This window comes from Parasteatoda tepidariorum, chromosome 6, assembly GCF_982258835.1.
Source record: "Parasteatoda tepidariorum strain Cologne lab strain chromosome 6, Ptep-v5.0, whole genome shotgun sequence".
Classification (NCBI taxonomy): Eukaryota; Metazoa; Arthropoda; class Arachnida; order Araneae; family Theridiidae; genus Parasteatoda; species Parasteatoda tepidariorum.
The window spans coordinates 31131264-31149750 of record NC_141760.1 but is presented as its reverse complement, the minus strand read 5'-3'; the positions used below and the strand labels follow the sequence as shown (position 1 = coordinate 31149750).

Here is an 18487-nt window from a genome sequence, read left to right as displayed (position 1 = left end):
TATTTTTCTTAAATAAAATTTCTTTTTGCATAAACGAGCATTTTAGAAACTATTTTTCTATATAGTTATCCGTATTGCTTAGACATTTATCATAGCGGATACCAACTTGCCTATATCCTCTTCAAAAAAGAATTTAATAAATTTCTCTTGTATTTCTATTCTTAACTACCTGGAGAGGATACATCCTCTTGGTAATGAATATATGTTTATTTTAATTATTTTAGAACTTATCTATTTTCTGTTTTTCTTCAATTGCATAACTAGGACATAACTTTTCTACTCTATTTCAAAATTATCTTTATGGAGACAAACAAGTTTTTACATTAACCGAAAATCAAATAAGAATTTACAAAAACAAGATTTTGAATGAAATTTCGATGGTAAAGAAGCAAAAGGATTAAATTTTAGCCCAATATGGGCTAAACTTTAATGCCAACATATGACTGATAATAAAATAAAACATTCTGAGATCTCTAATCATGTTTAATTTTTGTGACCACAGCATGCTATTCCAATCATTATCACGTTTTGTTTAAATTTTTTTCAGGAGATTGAGGATGACCTATCGGTTTCATATCCCCGGGAGCCCTTTCACAAGAGTGCAGTGGTCACTCCAGTCCATCAGTTAAAGAAAAAGAAATTCACAGATATAACATTCATAGTTGGGGCTCCCAGTGCAGCCAAAAAGTACACAGGAAACAGAGTAGTCCTTGCTATGACTAGTCCGGTCTTTGAGGCTATGTTCCAGGGGGATATGGCCAACAAAAGCAGAGTCGTACGCGTCACCGATATACATCCCAGCGGATTCGAGAACCTTCTAAGGTAAGCAATCTCCAGCATTTTAATCTATTAATTTCAATTAAAAAAGAATACTTCAATGATAATATCCCAGCTTAAATATTGTTAAAACTAAATGAATTATATGAGGATGCTTGTTTTACGACTGCTGGTGGTTCATCTGCATGTACATATGCACGACCATCCAGCTACTCAACCGCAGATTCTTTCTGGTGAAAGCTCAGAATTGGTTTAGACTGACGAACTGATTACGCTTACCGACCGATAGCATATCGGTCGATAAGCGTCGATGACATAGCATAATTCAATACTACTATCTGAACAATATGCTATCAGTCTGCTAAGTATTAATTCGCTTTTAGGGGTTATAGTAAGAATCCCAGTTTCGACTTCTTTTTTTTTTTTTTTTTTTTGATAGGAGCCAATTTATTTTTTTATTTTTTTTTGGATCATGTATTTTAATTTTGATTTTTTGGTATGTGTATGAATACCGATTTTGATTTTTTGATTGGTGAATGGATCCCAATTTTGAATTTTTGATTTGCGTATTCATCTTAATTTCGATTTTTCATTTCATGTATGGGTCCTAGCTTCAATTTTTCGGTTCATCCATGGATCCCAGTTTCGATTTATTTATTTTTTTCTGATAGGTGCCTACTTTAATTTCTTTTTTTTTTTGGTTCATGTAAGAATTTTAATTTTAATTTTTTGGTATGTGTATGAATATCGATTTTGATTTTTTGATTTGTGTACGCATCCCAATTTTGATTTTTCAGTTGGTGAATGTATCCCAATTTCGAATTTTTGATTTGCGTATTCATCTTAATTTCGATTTTTTCATTTCGTTTATGGGTCCTGACTTCAATTTTTCGGTTTATCCATGAATCCCAATTTCAACTTTTTATTTTGAGTACAAATCCCAATTTCGATTTTTGATTTGAGTATGGATTCCAACTTTGATAATTCTAATAAAATGATTTAAAAATTAATTATTAAAAAACTAGCGTAACAACTTTTTCACAATGAGAAAAACTGTCTGCATTCACTGTTTTCTGTACATCTGCTTCCAGTTGGAAGATTTTTTTTCAAGTGGATTCATTTATCTATCTATATGATGTCCAATTTTTCTGAAAATATTTTACACAGATGCTTGGACATGCTAAAATAAACTCTGTTACTTTCAAATAAGCTAAATAAAAATTGTTGTTTTAAGGTAGTCTGAAATAATACCAATTACTTTACTAAAATAATACCAATTTGAGCTTTAGTATTTACACCAATTTAGTATTTACACCTTCATGGCTAATAAAATTTGTGAGGCAAAATTTTATATAGATACTCAAGAGGTAAATACTATTCTGCTGAAATAATTTTATATTTTATAAGAAAAAGTTGTGGGATAATTAAAAATCTGAATTGTTCCGAAAATAATTTTGCTTGTTTTTGAACTCACAGTTTTCACTTGTCCGAATGAATTTTCAACAGAAGAAAAACCAACTATATTATCAGTAATGTTGAATATCAACAAGCATTATTATTAAACATCAACATGTGAAATGCACACAGCAAACCAATTTCTTTTGGTTTTTGGTACTCAAATTCTTCCTAATTTGCCCGTTTTTAAAAGCATGAGATTTTTTTTTAATAATACTTTTTTTTCTATAAATCTTCTGTACTTTGAAAGTCGTGTCTTGCATATTTCTTTTTTTAAAAAAAGTCTGATTGCTATTGTTTTTTTTCACTCAAACCAAGTTTGATGCATTTATTCTGATGGAACAATAAAATATGCTAGAACAAGTTAAAAATGCAAGCGATACACTTGTGCCCTTTATATCTACTGAAAACGTTACGTTAAAATAAATTTCATAACAAAAAGGACTGTTTATGTATTTAATGTTAGGAAAATTGTATTAAAATCAAAGAAATCTTGTAATTTAATTTGATTATTTTAAAACTGATAATAATAATTGTTCCAATTTGATGACTGAAATATTTTAACAGATAATCTAATTTTTTTCATAATAATAATAAATAGATGTAGTGATCAAAATGCAAAGTATATAGATTTTTTTTACTCCTTTTCTTGCGTTGGACAATATATATATTTTTAGACTTTAAGAGCTGCAATAAGAATTCGTTGCAATAAAAATTCTTTTAAAATCAAGGAAATATTCTCTAAAAAGTACTCTTTATGATAACAATTAAAAAAATTTGCAACACGCTATTTACTGTTAGTATTACATTATAAAAAATCTAATTTTCAATTTAAATATTATGATAGCATAACTTATAGCGAATCTTTTAAATCCAAACACTTATTTGATGGGTATGAAATATAATTTCATTAATATGGGCTAATAGTGTGCTCTTCACATTTGGTTTTTATGAAATTATGTTGAAATTGGGTGTTTACCTTGCACCAGTTTTGGTCAATACAATCTTTATCATATATTATGAATTAGAATTTCCTTTTAATGAGGCTCTTGGTTTTAAAATTGAAAGGTTAAAATTACTCCTCTGAAACAAAATGGCATCGCTAAAAAAATAATCACGGTTATTTGTCTGTAACTGGTACTTTTCCCGTAATAGGTACAGTGACCATGAAGCGTTCATACGTTACCTGAGGCTAGAGGAAGCCTTGAGGGCGGCTAGTCGTCCAAGGTTTGATATTGATAACCTTCTTGAATCGTAAATAACAACCTCTTCTTAACTATTTTATCTTAGACCCATAGATTCTAGTCTTAGACCTTTCTATGTAGTAATGCATGTCTAATTTTAGTACTAATGTTTCTCAATTTTGTAAAACTTAAATCCGATATTGATCTTAAGAGTAAAATGAACAGCTCTGTGAAATGGTTTTAACTCGTCTGTTTTTCTCCTCATAATTTAATTTATATTCTGTTGATCTAAAATGTTATTAACTATTATTGGCAGTGAACTATATAAAATTTCAGGATCATATTAGTTCCGTTGACTTTTTGAGCTAGTTTCAATTTTTAAAGGTACAGGCTTGACTTCTAAATAGTGTAAAAAAGTATCCATCAGTAGTACTTTATCCAGTTCCAAGTGTTCAAGATTTTAAATTATGTCGTAGCTTAAAATTTTATCAAAAAAGTGCATTCATATCATGTTGTGAGAAGTCATGGCGTTGATCAGTCAAATTCATCAATGATGTGGTTATTTCATTTTTAATTTCTCATTTAAAAAAATTATATGGGTAGTTCTCAAACGGTAGAAGCATAGCACAGATCTAAACTTTAAAATCTGATGACAATTAAATTTACATTTTTTCCCACCAAATATTTTAGAGTAAACATAAAATTTTGTCTAGTAGTAGGAATTAGCAAAAATTATTTCAAATGTTTTCTATAAATACTATAACAAATGAAAATTTCAGTCCAAAAAAAGCCAATTTTGGATAGACATGTTGGTGATTCTGCTAATGTAACACCAAAAAAAAATTTAATAGTGTCTAGATGTTAACAAATTAAAGTATTAGGTTTTCTTAGGACAGTTGCTTGATGCTCTGTTGTTTTTTATACCACTTGGACAAGCCATTTGCCTTCGTGATTGTCAGGAAGGCGTGTATTTCGTTTGACAAGAGAGCACCGCAAGGGTGAAAATACGTCTTAGCTCAAAAATAAAGGATAAAGAACAGCACAACTCATTCGTAAGGTCCTTTCCCTAATTTTGACATAAATATGAACGGGAAGGAAATTTTCTCCAGATCCATGTACCCATGGTACTGTTCAGCGACCGACTACAGGTCTTTTGATTCCACAGACTTTATTAGCAGGTATAACGCATGGACTCGGTGGGTCTCAGCGAAGTTGAGAATTGAATCCTGGCCCCTTTCGGACTGAAGTTCGATTCTCTAACCACTAGACTAATATTCTTAAGCAGTGGGAGTAACAGATAAGTTATATTACTGCGACAGATATTTTAGGAAGAACAATTTTTTTGTTTTGATGCATTTCCAAAAAAAAAATAACATATGAAAAAGCACTATTATTTTAAAAAATTAAAGCAAATACTTTAATCTTATTTCCTTCTTAAAAGTATTTTTTCAAGTATTTGAACATTTTTCTAGTATTTCTATGAAATATTTCTAGAACAAATTGTTATTTTTTTAAGCCAGAAATATAGAATAGCCTAAAACTTGAAACGTACATAACGCCGATAATTTTTTTCTCCATAATTTATTGTTAAAAATAACATTTAATGAAAAAAAATTTATTGTGATATTTTTATTCAAATAGATAAGTATATTGCATAAGTAGTTAATATTTAGTGCATATAATATAAATAATAATAGAACTCAGACTTAGCTGCTGTTACCGTAATACTTCCCATCTTTTGAGAATTGCCCATATACAAGCTAACTTTAAAACGGTTTTTGTTAAATTTTACATAATACAAATCTAATTTAAACGAACACAGTTTCTGACACAAACATCTATATTTTTTTTAAATTCTAATACCATTCTAAATTTTATGATATATGAGTTTTAATAGTTAAAAATGTAATTTACTATAAATTAAAATTGATTTATCATCACATGATAGTTAAATATATATTCCTTAACAGAACGCATCATTCGCTGGCAATTGCTTTAACCTGAGTACGATCGAATATTTTTTTCAGACTACTTACTGTCTGGTTATCGTCCCTTGAGATTTATAAAATGATATTTTGGCATTGTGAGCTCAGCTGCCAAAAGTATAGATGGATATAACTAACCTACTTTTCTGGTCCATTCTAGTACTCAGCGTGATACAGAGAACTCGCCAGTGGTGCTCATGTTATCAAATCAGCAATGACCCAAATACAACCTCAGATCTTGACCCTCCGACACCATATCAAATGCATTTCATTAAGTTCCCTCAACCATAAATAGAAATACGGCCATTGTTTTGACTTTTTCCCTCTTTTTTCCCTACTGGGTAAAGATAGAAAATTATATGCTTCAACTTATCGATTTTTTATCGCCAATAGCTTTTTTCATCACCCGAGGGAATGAAATGGGTACTTCTAGGGAAATCTATCTTTTATTTTTATTACTTTCGGCTCATTTGTATTTTTTTTCTCATTTAACACATTATAGAAGGATGTATTGTTTCGTTGTTTTAGTACTTGACTGAGAGCATTATGGCAAAATATAATTTTTAATTTAAGGTACAGTAATTTTATTTTGAATTTTTGCTTTCTTTTACCTGCTCATTTATTTATTATAGCAGCAAACATTCCATAAAAACTAATCTATCAGTGCCATAATCTTGAAATATGAAAACAAATCGAAAGTGCACGTTTTTATAAATTGTAAATATTAATATTCAATCATATTTAAATAATTGAATAATCTTAAAAACTTGAAAAGATAGATTTGAAGAAAGGATAATTATTGCTTATTCTTTTAGAACTATTTGCAACTACTTTTTAACTAAAACAAGCTGTTAATTGCAAATATACATTGTGATATGCACTTTTTTGTTATATTATGCTTTAGTTTTCAATTTTAATGTAAGAATATTAGAATTGGACTGTTTGTGATCAGTTTAGTATTGAATAAAGGTGCAGATGCAAACATTCTATTTTTTATTACACATTGTAGTTTCAATGTGAAAGTACAGGAATTAAATAGTTTAGTGCTTAGTATAGAACTGAATAAAGGTACAGACGCAAACATTCTGTTTTATATTACATATTGCTAGTCCGCAATAATAGGCGATGCTCCAAAGTTTCCTCTTGAAAAAAAAAATTTCGAAGCTCCTTAATGTCTTTTAAAATTATGTCTTTATAACTTTCTCAGTCATTAGTGTAGATTGTTAAAGCTTTCTTATTATTATTTTATTCCTAATACCTAAAAGCAGACGATAGTCTATCCATTCTAACGCTTTCATTCAAATGTAATAAGACATTTCGGTTTCAGAAAATGATTTTATAGGGTAAACTAACCAGTGAAGGAGCACTTAAGCTTTGCTTGCCTTTTAAAAAATCATATTAACTTCAAAATTCGTAATTTCAGTTAAATGACAGTGTCAACATATTTGTTATTAATTGCAAATTATGTAAAACAAATTGTAGAGAACTTCCACAATATTGTTTTAAAGTTTTGGAGGTTCAAATAGCAACTAGTAAGAAGATCAAGTGATGGAACAGCTCTTACCAGTGAATGAACACCCAGTAAAGGAACACTTAATTTTGGTTATTTTTTAATGCTCTTTATGAATTTATAAGCCATACAAATATTTAAAAACAAGCCTATTCTTGAAATTATAACATATAAATACTTGGAAAATTTAAACTTTTTTTTGTAATCAGGAATTGAAAATTTAAGTGTCAACATACTAACACATAATGTTCATTCACTGGGAAATCTATGCCCAGTAAAGGAACATGCCTGTTCCCTCACTGGTTAAAAGTTGTTTTTCATATTTTTAACATACTTTTGATGCGGAACATCACTAAAGGTACAAGAAAATTAAAGTTTCTCTTTTATTTTCATTAACTTAGAAAAAAAACAGTAAAGGAGCACTTGTTTCTTCACTGGTTTTTCATCATTTGGTGATCCAGTGAATAAACACCCCCTTATCTCAGCACTTTATTGTGCTATTATGCTTTAAAAAATAAAACGTAACTTTAATAACTATATTTTAAATTGTCTTTTTCACAGTGAGAAAAATAAACCTATTACATGCAATTAATTCCACTTCAAACATATAAATACAAACACTCACCTTATAATTTTTTCAAAGAAACAAGGTTTTGCAGAGATAATAACAAATTCAAAAAATTTTCCAGAGAAGTCTATTTGACCGGGTAATCCAAAACGTTGCTAGAGGACTTCCTATTGTTTGGCAGTAAGCTATTGTTACCAATCAATCTAAAGAAAAAATTTCAAATTCTTATTTTTAATCAATATATATGAAATGTTCCTTCACTGGGTAGTGTTTCTTCACTGGTTGGTTTACCCTACATAAATTTTTAACACTGACAAAGTTTGTAAAACTCAATTTGTCCCGGTTTTTCTCTTTCAAAAATCTTCAAAAAGTTTATTTTATTTGGTTTTAAGTATTATTGAATCGCAATGAGCTTTATAATATGTAATTCTGATAGGTTAGGACTTTGATAGGATGAAATATAAAATTCCTTCAAATTTAAATCAATAATCATTGCATATTTCTCATCTATATAAATAAAGCAGAATGTTTATATGTATATATGTTCTTTATGCAAGTTCGCAATCTTAAACCGATCTACTCAGAATTTGGTACAGTACATACGTTCGAAAACCACTATGGACCGAATTGCTTGTTTTAAAACTCTTTTTGAAAAGTGGTTCACACGCTACATCTAAAAAAAAGATAGTTTTTGATAGAATTCGGTATAAATATTTTATTACATGAATGATTTGCAATCTTGCGGCTCTAATCAATCAAAAATTAGTTTTATCGCACGTTTTCATGACTCATTTATCCCTGTTTTCTATTTTAGATCATTAGAAGTAAAATCAATGATAATAATATTCGTTAAAGTATTTAACTGCCTCAATGTAGACATCTTATTTTTTCCTTCCTTAAACTAAATTAAATGTTAATAGTGTTCATAAAGATATTTAACTACCTTACTACAAATATCCTTTTTTCTCTTTCCTTGGTGTATATATTAAATGCTAATGGTTCGGTAAAGTATTCAACTGACTTAAATCTTTTAAACATCTTTTTTTTTCTCTTCTTTCCTAGAACTATATTAAATGTTAATATTTTGTAATGATATTTAACTGCCTCGGTATAGATTACTTAGCTTTATTGGTTAACAATTGTTATTCTCTTTTAAGATTTAAATAACTATTACTATGAAATGGCACCACGTGTAAAATATAATCTTGATCAAGCAAAACTTTTTTTGCTCATTTTGAGGCCTTAAATTTGAACAAATTATTTATTTTAAGCTCATTTGTTCCTAAACTATTCCCATAAACGTTCTCTCTCTGTATTAAGAAAACAAAATGCTGTAGTTTTTCCCGAACCAGTGGTCGTAATTAATTTTTTGTAAGACATTTTACTTAATATTTTCAATATTATTCTCCTATTTTGCTGTAATTTTTAGGAAGATTTGATTATTGTTTTTAAATTTATATTTTCTATTGTGTTTATTGTAAAAAACTAATATTTTAAAAATATCGATTTCATGATACACACATTAGTTGCGATATTAAGCATACTTAATATATTCGTTTCTGGAGCATTTGAAATACAGATATTTTTTTATCAAAATATAATTTGAACATAATTTTCAAAAATATAGGGTTAATCTCCATCGGATTAAAAATTCTTAAAAGCATATCTGATTTTGTCTGTCAATACTTTTTTGAAGAAAATTGTTTATACGCAAATAGAATAACTTTAGCCCTTTGTCGATAAATTATTTTTTTATATTTATCTATGTTGATGGCTATATTTTAATTTATTCATGGATTAAATGTATTATTAATTTCATTTAAAAACGAAGTAGTTATGTTGAGACAATGTAAATATGGTTTATTCTAGTATAACCTCAATTTGCAGTTAATTACTAGCAAACATTCACATCTGTTATACATTCTTACTGCACATTTCGAGTTCCCAAATTATACATAAAAAAACCTTACAACAGTTTAGTTTTGATCTTATTATCTGACATCTCAAGAGTGCTATTTTTATTGCTCCACCTAGAAATATAACTAGAATGTTTTTCATTGTTTTATGAATCATGCGCCGTTTTTGGGGATGACTTAACCCTCTGAACATTCTGCACATAAAAAGTCAAACCTTAACCTGCAGTCTTCTCCGCATAGCAAAAACGGTTTTTCCATGTACTTCGATAGAAAAATAGTGTATAGGGGAGAAACATTCTCCCAATTTTGCCCTTTCGCTAAACCGCCAGTGGGTTACGAACAATTCATATAACTTCAAAATAAATAAAATGTTCCAATTCACCATCATAAAATATGTAAAACAAAATTCTTTTTCATATCGAGATTTTTTGTTACACTTGTTGTCATTTCCTTTTAAGTTTGTGAATGGTTTTTTGTTTGAAAGAATACTTTCTCTATTCAGAAATCAATTGCATATTCTAATCACTAATTTTTCATTTATATTGTATCTGTATATGGCTGATGAAGTAAGTATAAAAATGGGGTATACATTTTATTGTATATAGCCATGTTGACTAATCACCAAATTTATTGAACTATATATTTTTAATTTAGAAAAATTTTTGTCCTATTTGTTGTTTCTAATTTTCTCAATTATTAATTTGATTCCAATTTTTTATTTCAGATTGTTTTAAAAAAATCTGACATAGCTTTTTTAAATCACTCAGATAAAATTATTCCTTACAGGTATGCTTACAGTGATGGTTTGCGTCTAACAAGCATCGAAGATGCCATGATGACCGCATTTGCAGCCAAGAAATACGCTCTACCCCATCTCCTGGAACAATGTTTCACCTATTTAGAAGCCAACGTCAATGCAAAAAATGTCTGCCAGATATATGAATTTGCCCAATCCGTAGATGCACCCCTTCTCATCTTTCTGTGTCTGAACATTATGGATCGACAGACATTCCATGTACTCACATCTCCCAGCTTTCCAATGGTACTTCCAAGTACCGCTGAACTCCTCGCCAGTAGAAGTTACTTGAATTTGTACTCTGAATATACCGTTTATACATCTCTAGTGCAATGGGGAGAAGATGAGTGCAAAAGAAGAAAAATACCAGATGATCCGGATAATGTTCGACAAGTCTTAGAAAGCCATCTACCATACATTCGATTCTTGGCGATGTCATCTGAAGAATTCGCCAAAGGTCCTGCAAAAGGTGGATTGCTCACTTTAGACGAGTGTTTTAGTGTATTCATGAACTTGGCAATACCAGAATGTATGCCTGTGCCTCCTGGATTATCTCCAGAATATAACAAAAGAACTGCTCCTCCAGAGTACTTCGTCTGCACTAGATACCGAGGACTTTCTTATTCTCCACCAGGGAGGCCACTTAGGGTCTTTGGAGCACGGTTTTCAACAATAGAAAAGAATGTTTTCTTAGTGGGAGCTGCATTCCCTGTTAGGCTAGACAATAACTACTATGCTGTAAGGCAACCTAAGTACACAGGTGTAGTGAGAATAGCTAGAAGAATGGTGGATGGAAAAATAGAGCGTCAAGAGTCTGAAGTATCCTTCCAACTTTCCAAGGGAAAGGACACAACTATCACCCTGAGGAAGCCATATTACATTCGAAGGGGTGAGAAGTACGAAGTGGAACTTCAGGCTCATGCGCTCATTAATGATGACGTCATCGTGCCTTTACTTAGAAATAAAAAGAGAGAAGACAACGTAGAAGGAGTCACATTCCAGTTTATTCCTTTCACTCGAGTTAAACTCTCCAGTATTCTGGACATAACAGAATTTTCGGAATTACATTTTTACTGCTGAAACGAACAGCTTCATTTGATTATAACAGATTGGATCTAGCCTTTCTGAAGGCAAGCACAAAAATTCAGAATTGCAAGAAATTATGATAAGTGTTGTAAATGTGGATTTTATGCATTCTATTGTGCTGTTGAAAGTTTAGATATATATATTTGCGAACTGCAACTAAGTTTGAAAGTTGTTGGAATTGAAATATACAACTTAAGCCGATCAAAGTAAGCAATTTGTAATATTCAGCTGTAGCTTTGAAATCTCGCTGACATAGATAAAAATGTGGACATTTTCTGTGGTTTTAATGTAAAAAAGAGAATAAGTATAAAAAAAAAAAAAAACAATTTGTAACTTCAAACCCAAAGTAACTTCAAATTCATGCACAATTAGTGACTGTCATATTTGATTCATTAGTGTTTTCATTGGTTCTATAATAGCTCTGATAATTGGTGACATTTGTTTCCTTGTATATACTTCATACAAATTCTAAAGCTATTTGCACTGCCTGTTAAAAGCTGTTTAAGGAAAATTGTAACCAATGGTTGAGTGATATTGTGACAGATACAAACATGCTCATTGTAAATCACTTAAAATGTTACTTTACTTCACCTGTTTTCGCTCATTGAAAATATATTCTAATAAAACTTTAACTGTCGTTGAACATTTTATGTGGGTACAAATTTCAGTTTTTACCCTAATTGTTTTCACCTAATATATTTAGCATCTTATTTCCAGCATCTTTACTTGTATGGCTCAAATTAAAACACTATTTATATCAAAGGAAAACAACATAATAGGGGTAATGAATTAAACCAAGAAATATCTACAAAAAGCATTGCATGTTTTTGTTGACGTATGCCTGTTAGGGCAGAGGGGTGCAATTGTTCTTGTTCTACGGTGGCGCCATCTATGACCAAGAATTCGACTTCTGCCACACCCATACGTCCCACCCGTTTATAGGGCGGAGCGGACCCATTCATACATCTATTTATTCATCCACAGATCGTAATTTTGACCTTAATCAGAGTACGAACAATCTCCAATCCAGTACCCCAAGAGGTATTGATTTGTTATGGGAACATGGAGAACTTTGCGACTCGACAGATTTAACTTGCATCAGTCACCATTTACAAGACGGGGAGCCTTCGGCCGGCGAGGTTCGAACCCACGAACTCTCGGACATGGGCCCAGTGCCCGACCGACCAGGACTATCCCGGCCTCAAAGCATACCATAAAAACTGAGAATTATTTTTTACGTAGTGGTGACCCCACGAAACTAAAAAATAAAAGTGCAAGCGTTTTTTTATTTTTCAAATGTCAACATTTGTAAATATTCTAATCGAAGCTAACGCTTTTATTTCCGTGTTGTTGTTACTAATGCCACTTGTTACTAATGCCAACAAAGAAATATGGAAATTTTGAACCGATTTTAACAAAAAATATTTTTTTTATTCTTTTAAAAATACAATGATAGTTTCTAATGTTTATCATCCGTTTATCATTCTTTCATTCGAATTATAAGCTAGTATTTAGTTTAAGAATGCAACGATGTGGTCAAACATTTCTATTTGAGGAGAATTTATCTAAGGGAGATTAAAATAAGGTTCGAGTGTTGCATTGAGTGCTCCTTGGATTGGTGACGAATTCAATTTGCTGAAACTTGCACTGTGTTTGATATTTGAAAGCAAAATTGCAATCTTGTTAGATAAGTTAATGTCAATATTAAATTTTTTAATCTGTTTTAGTTTTCAGTTAAAAAAAAATTGAGAAACAACAAAAATCAAATTTTTTTTGGCACCGATCTAAGAAACATCGTCAGGAAAAATCGCTAAATTAGGAAAATCGCTAAAAATAAAAGGAACACTCAATTGTAAATTTTTACCTAAAATAGTTATTAAAACTTATACAGCTATAGTTAATTGCCTTAAGAAATGCTACAAATAATAATCGTGTGCAAAGAAATGTTAAATATATTACATATCTCTTTTTTATTATTCTCACATTATTCACATAAGTTATTTCTCTGCATCGAAATACTTCGTGCAAGATCTTTTTCACTGCTCATAAATTTCAAATCGCTCATCCAACAAAACTAACCCAATCTCAAGGCCAAATGAATCATTTATCCAGATTTTCTCACCCTTAGAAAGTGATGCATAGTAATTACGCAAATGAATGTACTAAATCTCTTCGACACGTGTATTCAGAATGTTAATGACGAAAAACAATGCAAGCGAAACAGAGGTTTTGTTTACTTATTAACCTTTATTATGATCTGGTGTGTAAAAACCTCATTGATTTCATTTACGAAAGGTGACAAATATTATGCTTAAAACCATATTTCCGTCTAGCCGTATTTTTATTTTAAAATCGATTTTCGTTTTTGGTCATAGTGATTATTCTATTTCGAGAAAAAAGTATAGTCAAAACTACCAAAATATGATGGAATTTACCATGTTTCTGGCTCTATGTGGAGACCAAAATACTCTGTAATTTTTTGATTAATGATTTTGGTAAAAATAACAATAAAATATGGTTTTATAATGTGTGATAAAATTTGGTAAGTGTGGTAAAAATTGGCAATTTTATCACGATACTTTAGAGCAGAGGTTCCCAAACTTTTTTTCTCGTGGACCACTTTCAAAGTTTTACTATTTTCGGTAGACCCCCTGCTGCTACATTTCTACTGTATTCCAAAAATTCCAAAAAAATATCACCCTAAATTGGGGGTGTTAAGAAGAAAAAAAAGTGGCACATTTCCTTGTGTCCTATTTATTAAAATAATACTTGTGCTAATACAAAATTATGTACATTTATTATTACAAGCAATCAACAATTGACAAAAAATCAACAATGAACTCTGAAATGTAAATCAACAATAAAAAATAGTCATACTTTTAATGAGACGGATGTAGTTGATGAATTGGCAGCAAATTATCAATATTTGGCTTCAGTTTTGTAAGAAGTAATCTCAAATCTCCCCGTTCTGTGATGTTCAATCTGCTCCTTTTTTTTTGTTAACAGGTTGTTAACAGGTAACAACACTAAAACTTCTTTCGACAAGATATGGCGAGGGAAACGCTTTCAAGAATTTTCTCGCAATTTCTGCCTGCCGGGGATTTCTGCCGGGTACAACAATAGATAAGACAGTGTAGAACAATTTTACAATAGAACAATTTCTGCCGGGGATTTCTGCCTGCAGCCAAAAAGTTTGATAGCCTTTTTTAAATTTCACCTTCAGTTCCTCGTTGGTGCTGAGCTCAAGTAGTTCCTCTTGTAATACCACATTCGTCTCTTCCGTTTCATCAAATGGGGTTATGATCCATGGTGGTATTTCCATCGTCAGAATATCTTCAAATCTATTTTTGAAGTCATCATGCAGGGTATTTAAATGCGAGCGAGCGCACGGGCGGCACTTTGCAAGTCTCGACATGTGGTTTACACTTGTACTATTATCTATTGTTCTATTCAATTCTGCGTTTGAACTGAGTCTCGAATATTTTTGAGTACATACCTAGTGAATGATGCTATCTGCCTACGCTGATAGGTAAATCCAAGCCAAAATTTTTGTTCTTTATTATGAAAACCAGAAACTTTTTCGTGGACCCCCACTTACAACTGGTGAACCCCTGTTTTCTTTTCACGTCTACATGGACCCCCGTGTGGTCTCCTATGGACCCCTGGGGGTCCACCTGGACCACTTTGGGAACCTATGCTTTAGAGCATGGCGTAAAAACCATTTATTCGGTTAAATTTCTTCTTCGGTTTTGTATTTTTTTTACTAAATGTGTGATAATAAGAAGTATAATTTTGAAAACGAAAATTCTTGGTAAACTTATAACGTATAAATGGAAAAATTAGGAAATGAATGGTTTAAATACCGTAAATTCTAAATTTATAAACCTGAATTATCCCTTTTTTTTTACCAGAAATGTAATTACCATACCGTTTGGTGGTTTTTCCAGATTTTTTTCGTATGCCTTTTCCATTATTATTGATATTTAAAAGCAAAATTGCAATCTTGTTTGATAAATTAACATCATAATTATATTTTTTTAATGTGTTTTAGTTGTTTTCAAAAAGATTTGTGAGAAACATAACGAAAATCCATTCGTTTTAGTACTGATCTTGGGGTGCAAAAAAATCATCAAAAATAAAAAAAAGCACTCAATTGCAAATTTCTGCCTAAAATAGTTTTTAAAACTTATACAGCTAACATAAAATGCCTAGAGAAATATTATGAATAATAATTTGGTCTAAAGTGATATCAAATATATTATCTCTCTCTTTTTTATTATTCTCACATTATTTTGTAAGTTATTTCCTTGCAACGAATTATTTAAACCACTCATGCGACAAAGTATTTTCGTGTGGCCTTTTCATTGTGGCGCCTACTTCCATTTCATAGCACCACTTAACCCATTATTTCTCGGCTATCAAAGTGATTTATATACATAAAAAAACACCTGTATGAAAAAGTGATACTATAGAAATATTTGTTGTTGTTGTTGTCGTGTCCATGGATGAGGGTTGTTCTCTAGATGCCATTAAAGGAGTATTTGACTGCCACTGCCAGCTCTGGAGCCTCGGAACAATAAAGGATCTTCTAAAGTGGCAGCATACCAAGCTTTAAAGCATTTGCAGTAAAAATTGGGCATTCAAAGATATGTTTTGGTGTTAGTTGAGAATCCGGGCAGTTCTTGCAGTTGATATATGATCATGTATTATCGGGATGGATTTTCAGGCCCATAATGTTTTGTCCTTATTCCATATAGATATATTTATACCAAGTTAATACCAAGTGAATTGTAAAGAATTTTCCTTTTTAAGAAATAATTTTGCAGCAAAATGATCCTTACACATGAAAAAGAGGATTGTACGAATCGTGTTGCAATTGCAACGCTGATAGCTTTCCCCGAAAATTTATTGTTTAAGATAATCTAATGTCCTTAAATTTTATAAATTTTTTTGTCCTCATTTTCATGTGTAAGACAAATAATTGTAATGTTTTTTTTCTAAATAGAAAGGTATTTTCAGTACTTATAACATAAGTGTCAGCCGAATTTAGAACTAACTGTAGTTAACATCAACGTCCTCTTCTTCTGAGAACTGCACAAACAGGACAAAAAAAAAAGAAGAAAGTTGTTTTTTTTTTAAATGAAACTCCTTTATTAATTAAAGTGTTTATTTATTTTGATTGAAAGAAAAATATTGCACCTAAATTCTTCCACAAATCCACTTTTAAATTTTCGCATTTTTTCCAAAATATAAATTATGGAAAAACTACAGAATCAAATAAAAAGTTATCCCACGTTTTAAATTTTGATTGCATTTTCCAATAAAATACATTCTTCACACTCGTCTCATCAAGATCTCAGTAAGCAGTAAACTTATTTTATTCTTATGATTATAAAGATAACAGAATTATATAATGAGCATTGAAGTAAGGAAATACAAATGAAACAAAATATAAACAAAAAGAAATATCGTTATTGCAAAATTTAAAAAGAAATATAATTTATACACGTCACATAAAGTCATCAATGTCTAGTATTCATCATCTATTACATACGGTTGTATTCATTGGTTAAAACTAAGGGTGACATCGATATCTGTATTACCTAACTTGGAAGTAATTCTCGAAATTCAAATTTATCTCGAAAAAACAATTATGATATTTTAAGAGCTATTTTCTTAATTTATTAACTAAACTATTAGGAATAATTTAATTGATTATAAGAGTGTAAGAGTTTTTAGAGCTGATATTTTAAAAGACATTAATGTGATAAAGAATATTTAATACTTTTTTATTCAATCAATAAATATTTGTTGCTATACACTTTTATACACTATCAATAAAAAGTATAGGTGAGTATTTCCTTTTAACTGCATGCCCTGCAACCTAAATATTTACCATAAATTTCATTTTTACCGTAAAATTTTACGGAACAAAAAAAACTGATAAACCGAAATTTTTATACAGTAATATTTACTGTAAAATCAATGAGGCGCTGTAATTAAATAAATATTACTGTAAAAATAGCGGTACAAAATTTCAAGGTGAAAATGGATTTTACGGTAAAATGAAATTTATGGATGCTGCCCTCTGGGTGCCAATACTTTTAACCGTAATTTGACCCACAATTTTTTACAATATAGAGAAATTCTGTATTCAGTTTATGTATTTATATCTGTAACAGCAGGTAATATCTGCTGTGATGTGGACCATTTCGAATTTCCTAGTTCTGCGCAAAAGAACCTTTTTTTAATTCTCGACTTCTTGAGTAACCTTATAGTTCTTACATTTGAAAATAAAACTTAGTTATATGAGCCCCGTTCTCTAGGCTATGCACTCTTTTTTCTAGGCTTAACGAAGTTTAAAAAGTTGCCCATTTAGTAACTTGGAGCTATGTCAGAATTGTACAAAGTACTGGTCCAAGATCTGAGCTACAGAAGCAACTGAACTGCAGTTAGCGCAAACATGAATGCTTTCCACGTGCAGGACGTAAAAATTTTTATTTTTTAGTAAACATCTATTTTGAAATATTTCAGTAAAATATTATTTTTACATTCATTTGTTACATTTTAGCTAGTACAAACCACTGGAAAACTTTATCAAGAATAAGTTTTGCGTGTATATCCGAATTCAATCTTTTAAATCTATAAAACGAGAACTGAAAGTGCTACTACTCAAGGGCATAACATTCAACCTTTTATGGTAACTCTGTTGTTTCTCACACTTTTTTTTACACACAATCACACACATATATATATCAAGGGCGCCGGTAGAGGGGGGTGTACTTGCACCCCCTGGTTTTCTATTAAAACAATTAAGGAGATACAGAAAAACAATTTTATTATAAAAAAAATTTATTAAAAATACTTTTATTCTAAAACAAATAATTAAGTAATTATTGATACATAACAATTAAAAATTGTGTAATCAAACAAGAATTGTAATCGTCTTGTTTGCTTCCAAATCTATTTATAAATTTTTCAATGAATTCTGAGTCATCTTTGTTTCTTTTCTTATGCACACTGAGCATGCACAAACTACTTAATCTCTCGTGAGACATTATAGACCAATTCCATGTTTTGATGCGTTGCATTGTACTAAAAGTGCGTTCAATAGTGCACGTAGTATCTGGGAGAGTTAGACCAAATTTGAATACAGCTGGATAAAACGGTGTGGCCTCAATAACTAAATCGATGTATTCGAGTGATTCAT

At 30.5% G+C, this 18487-nt stretch overlaps 1 protein-coding gene across 11 annotated transcripts in view; it reads left to right on the top strand.

Moving 5' to 3' along the window:
- Window positions 1–11927, top strand: part of LOC107439607 (BTB/POZ domain-containing protein 6) — a 61772-nt gene extending 49845 nt beyond the window's left edge. For 4 of the 11 annotated variants that reach the window (XM_087165599.1, XM_087165598.1, XM_071178855.2 and 1 more), the window contains exons 2-3: window positions 548–822; window positions 10182–11927. In XM_087165599.1, the coding sequence (XP_087021725.1) occupies window positions 716–822; window positions 10182–11271 (1197 nt within the window). In that variant the 5' untranslated portion in view covers window positions 548–715 and the 3' untranslated portion in view covers window positions 11272–11927. Of the gene's footprint in view, window positions 1–547; window positions 823–3387; window positions 3487–10181 lie in introns of all 11 variants that reach the window. The other 7 variants (XM_071178858.2, XM_071178857.2, XM_071178852.2 and 4 more) reach the window with 5 other exon arrangements.
- Window positions 11928–18487: the final 6560 nt, after the last annotated feature.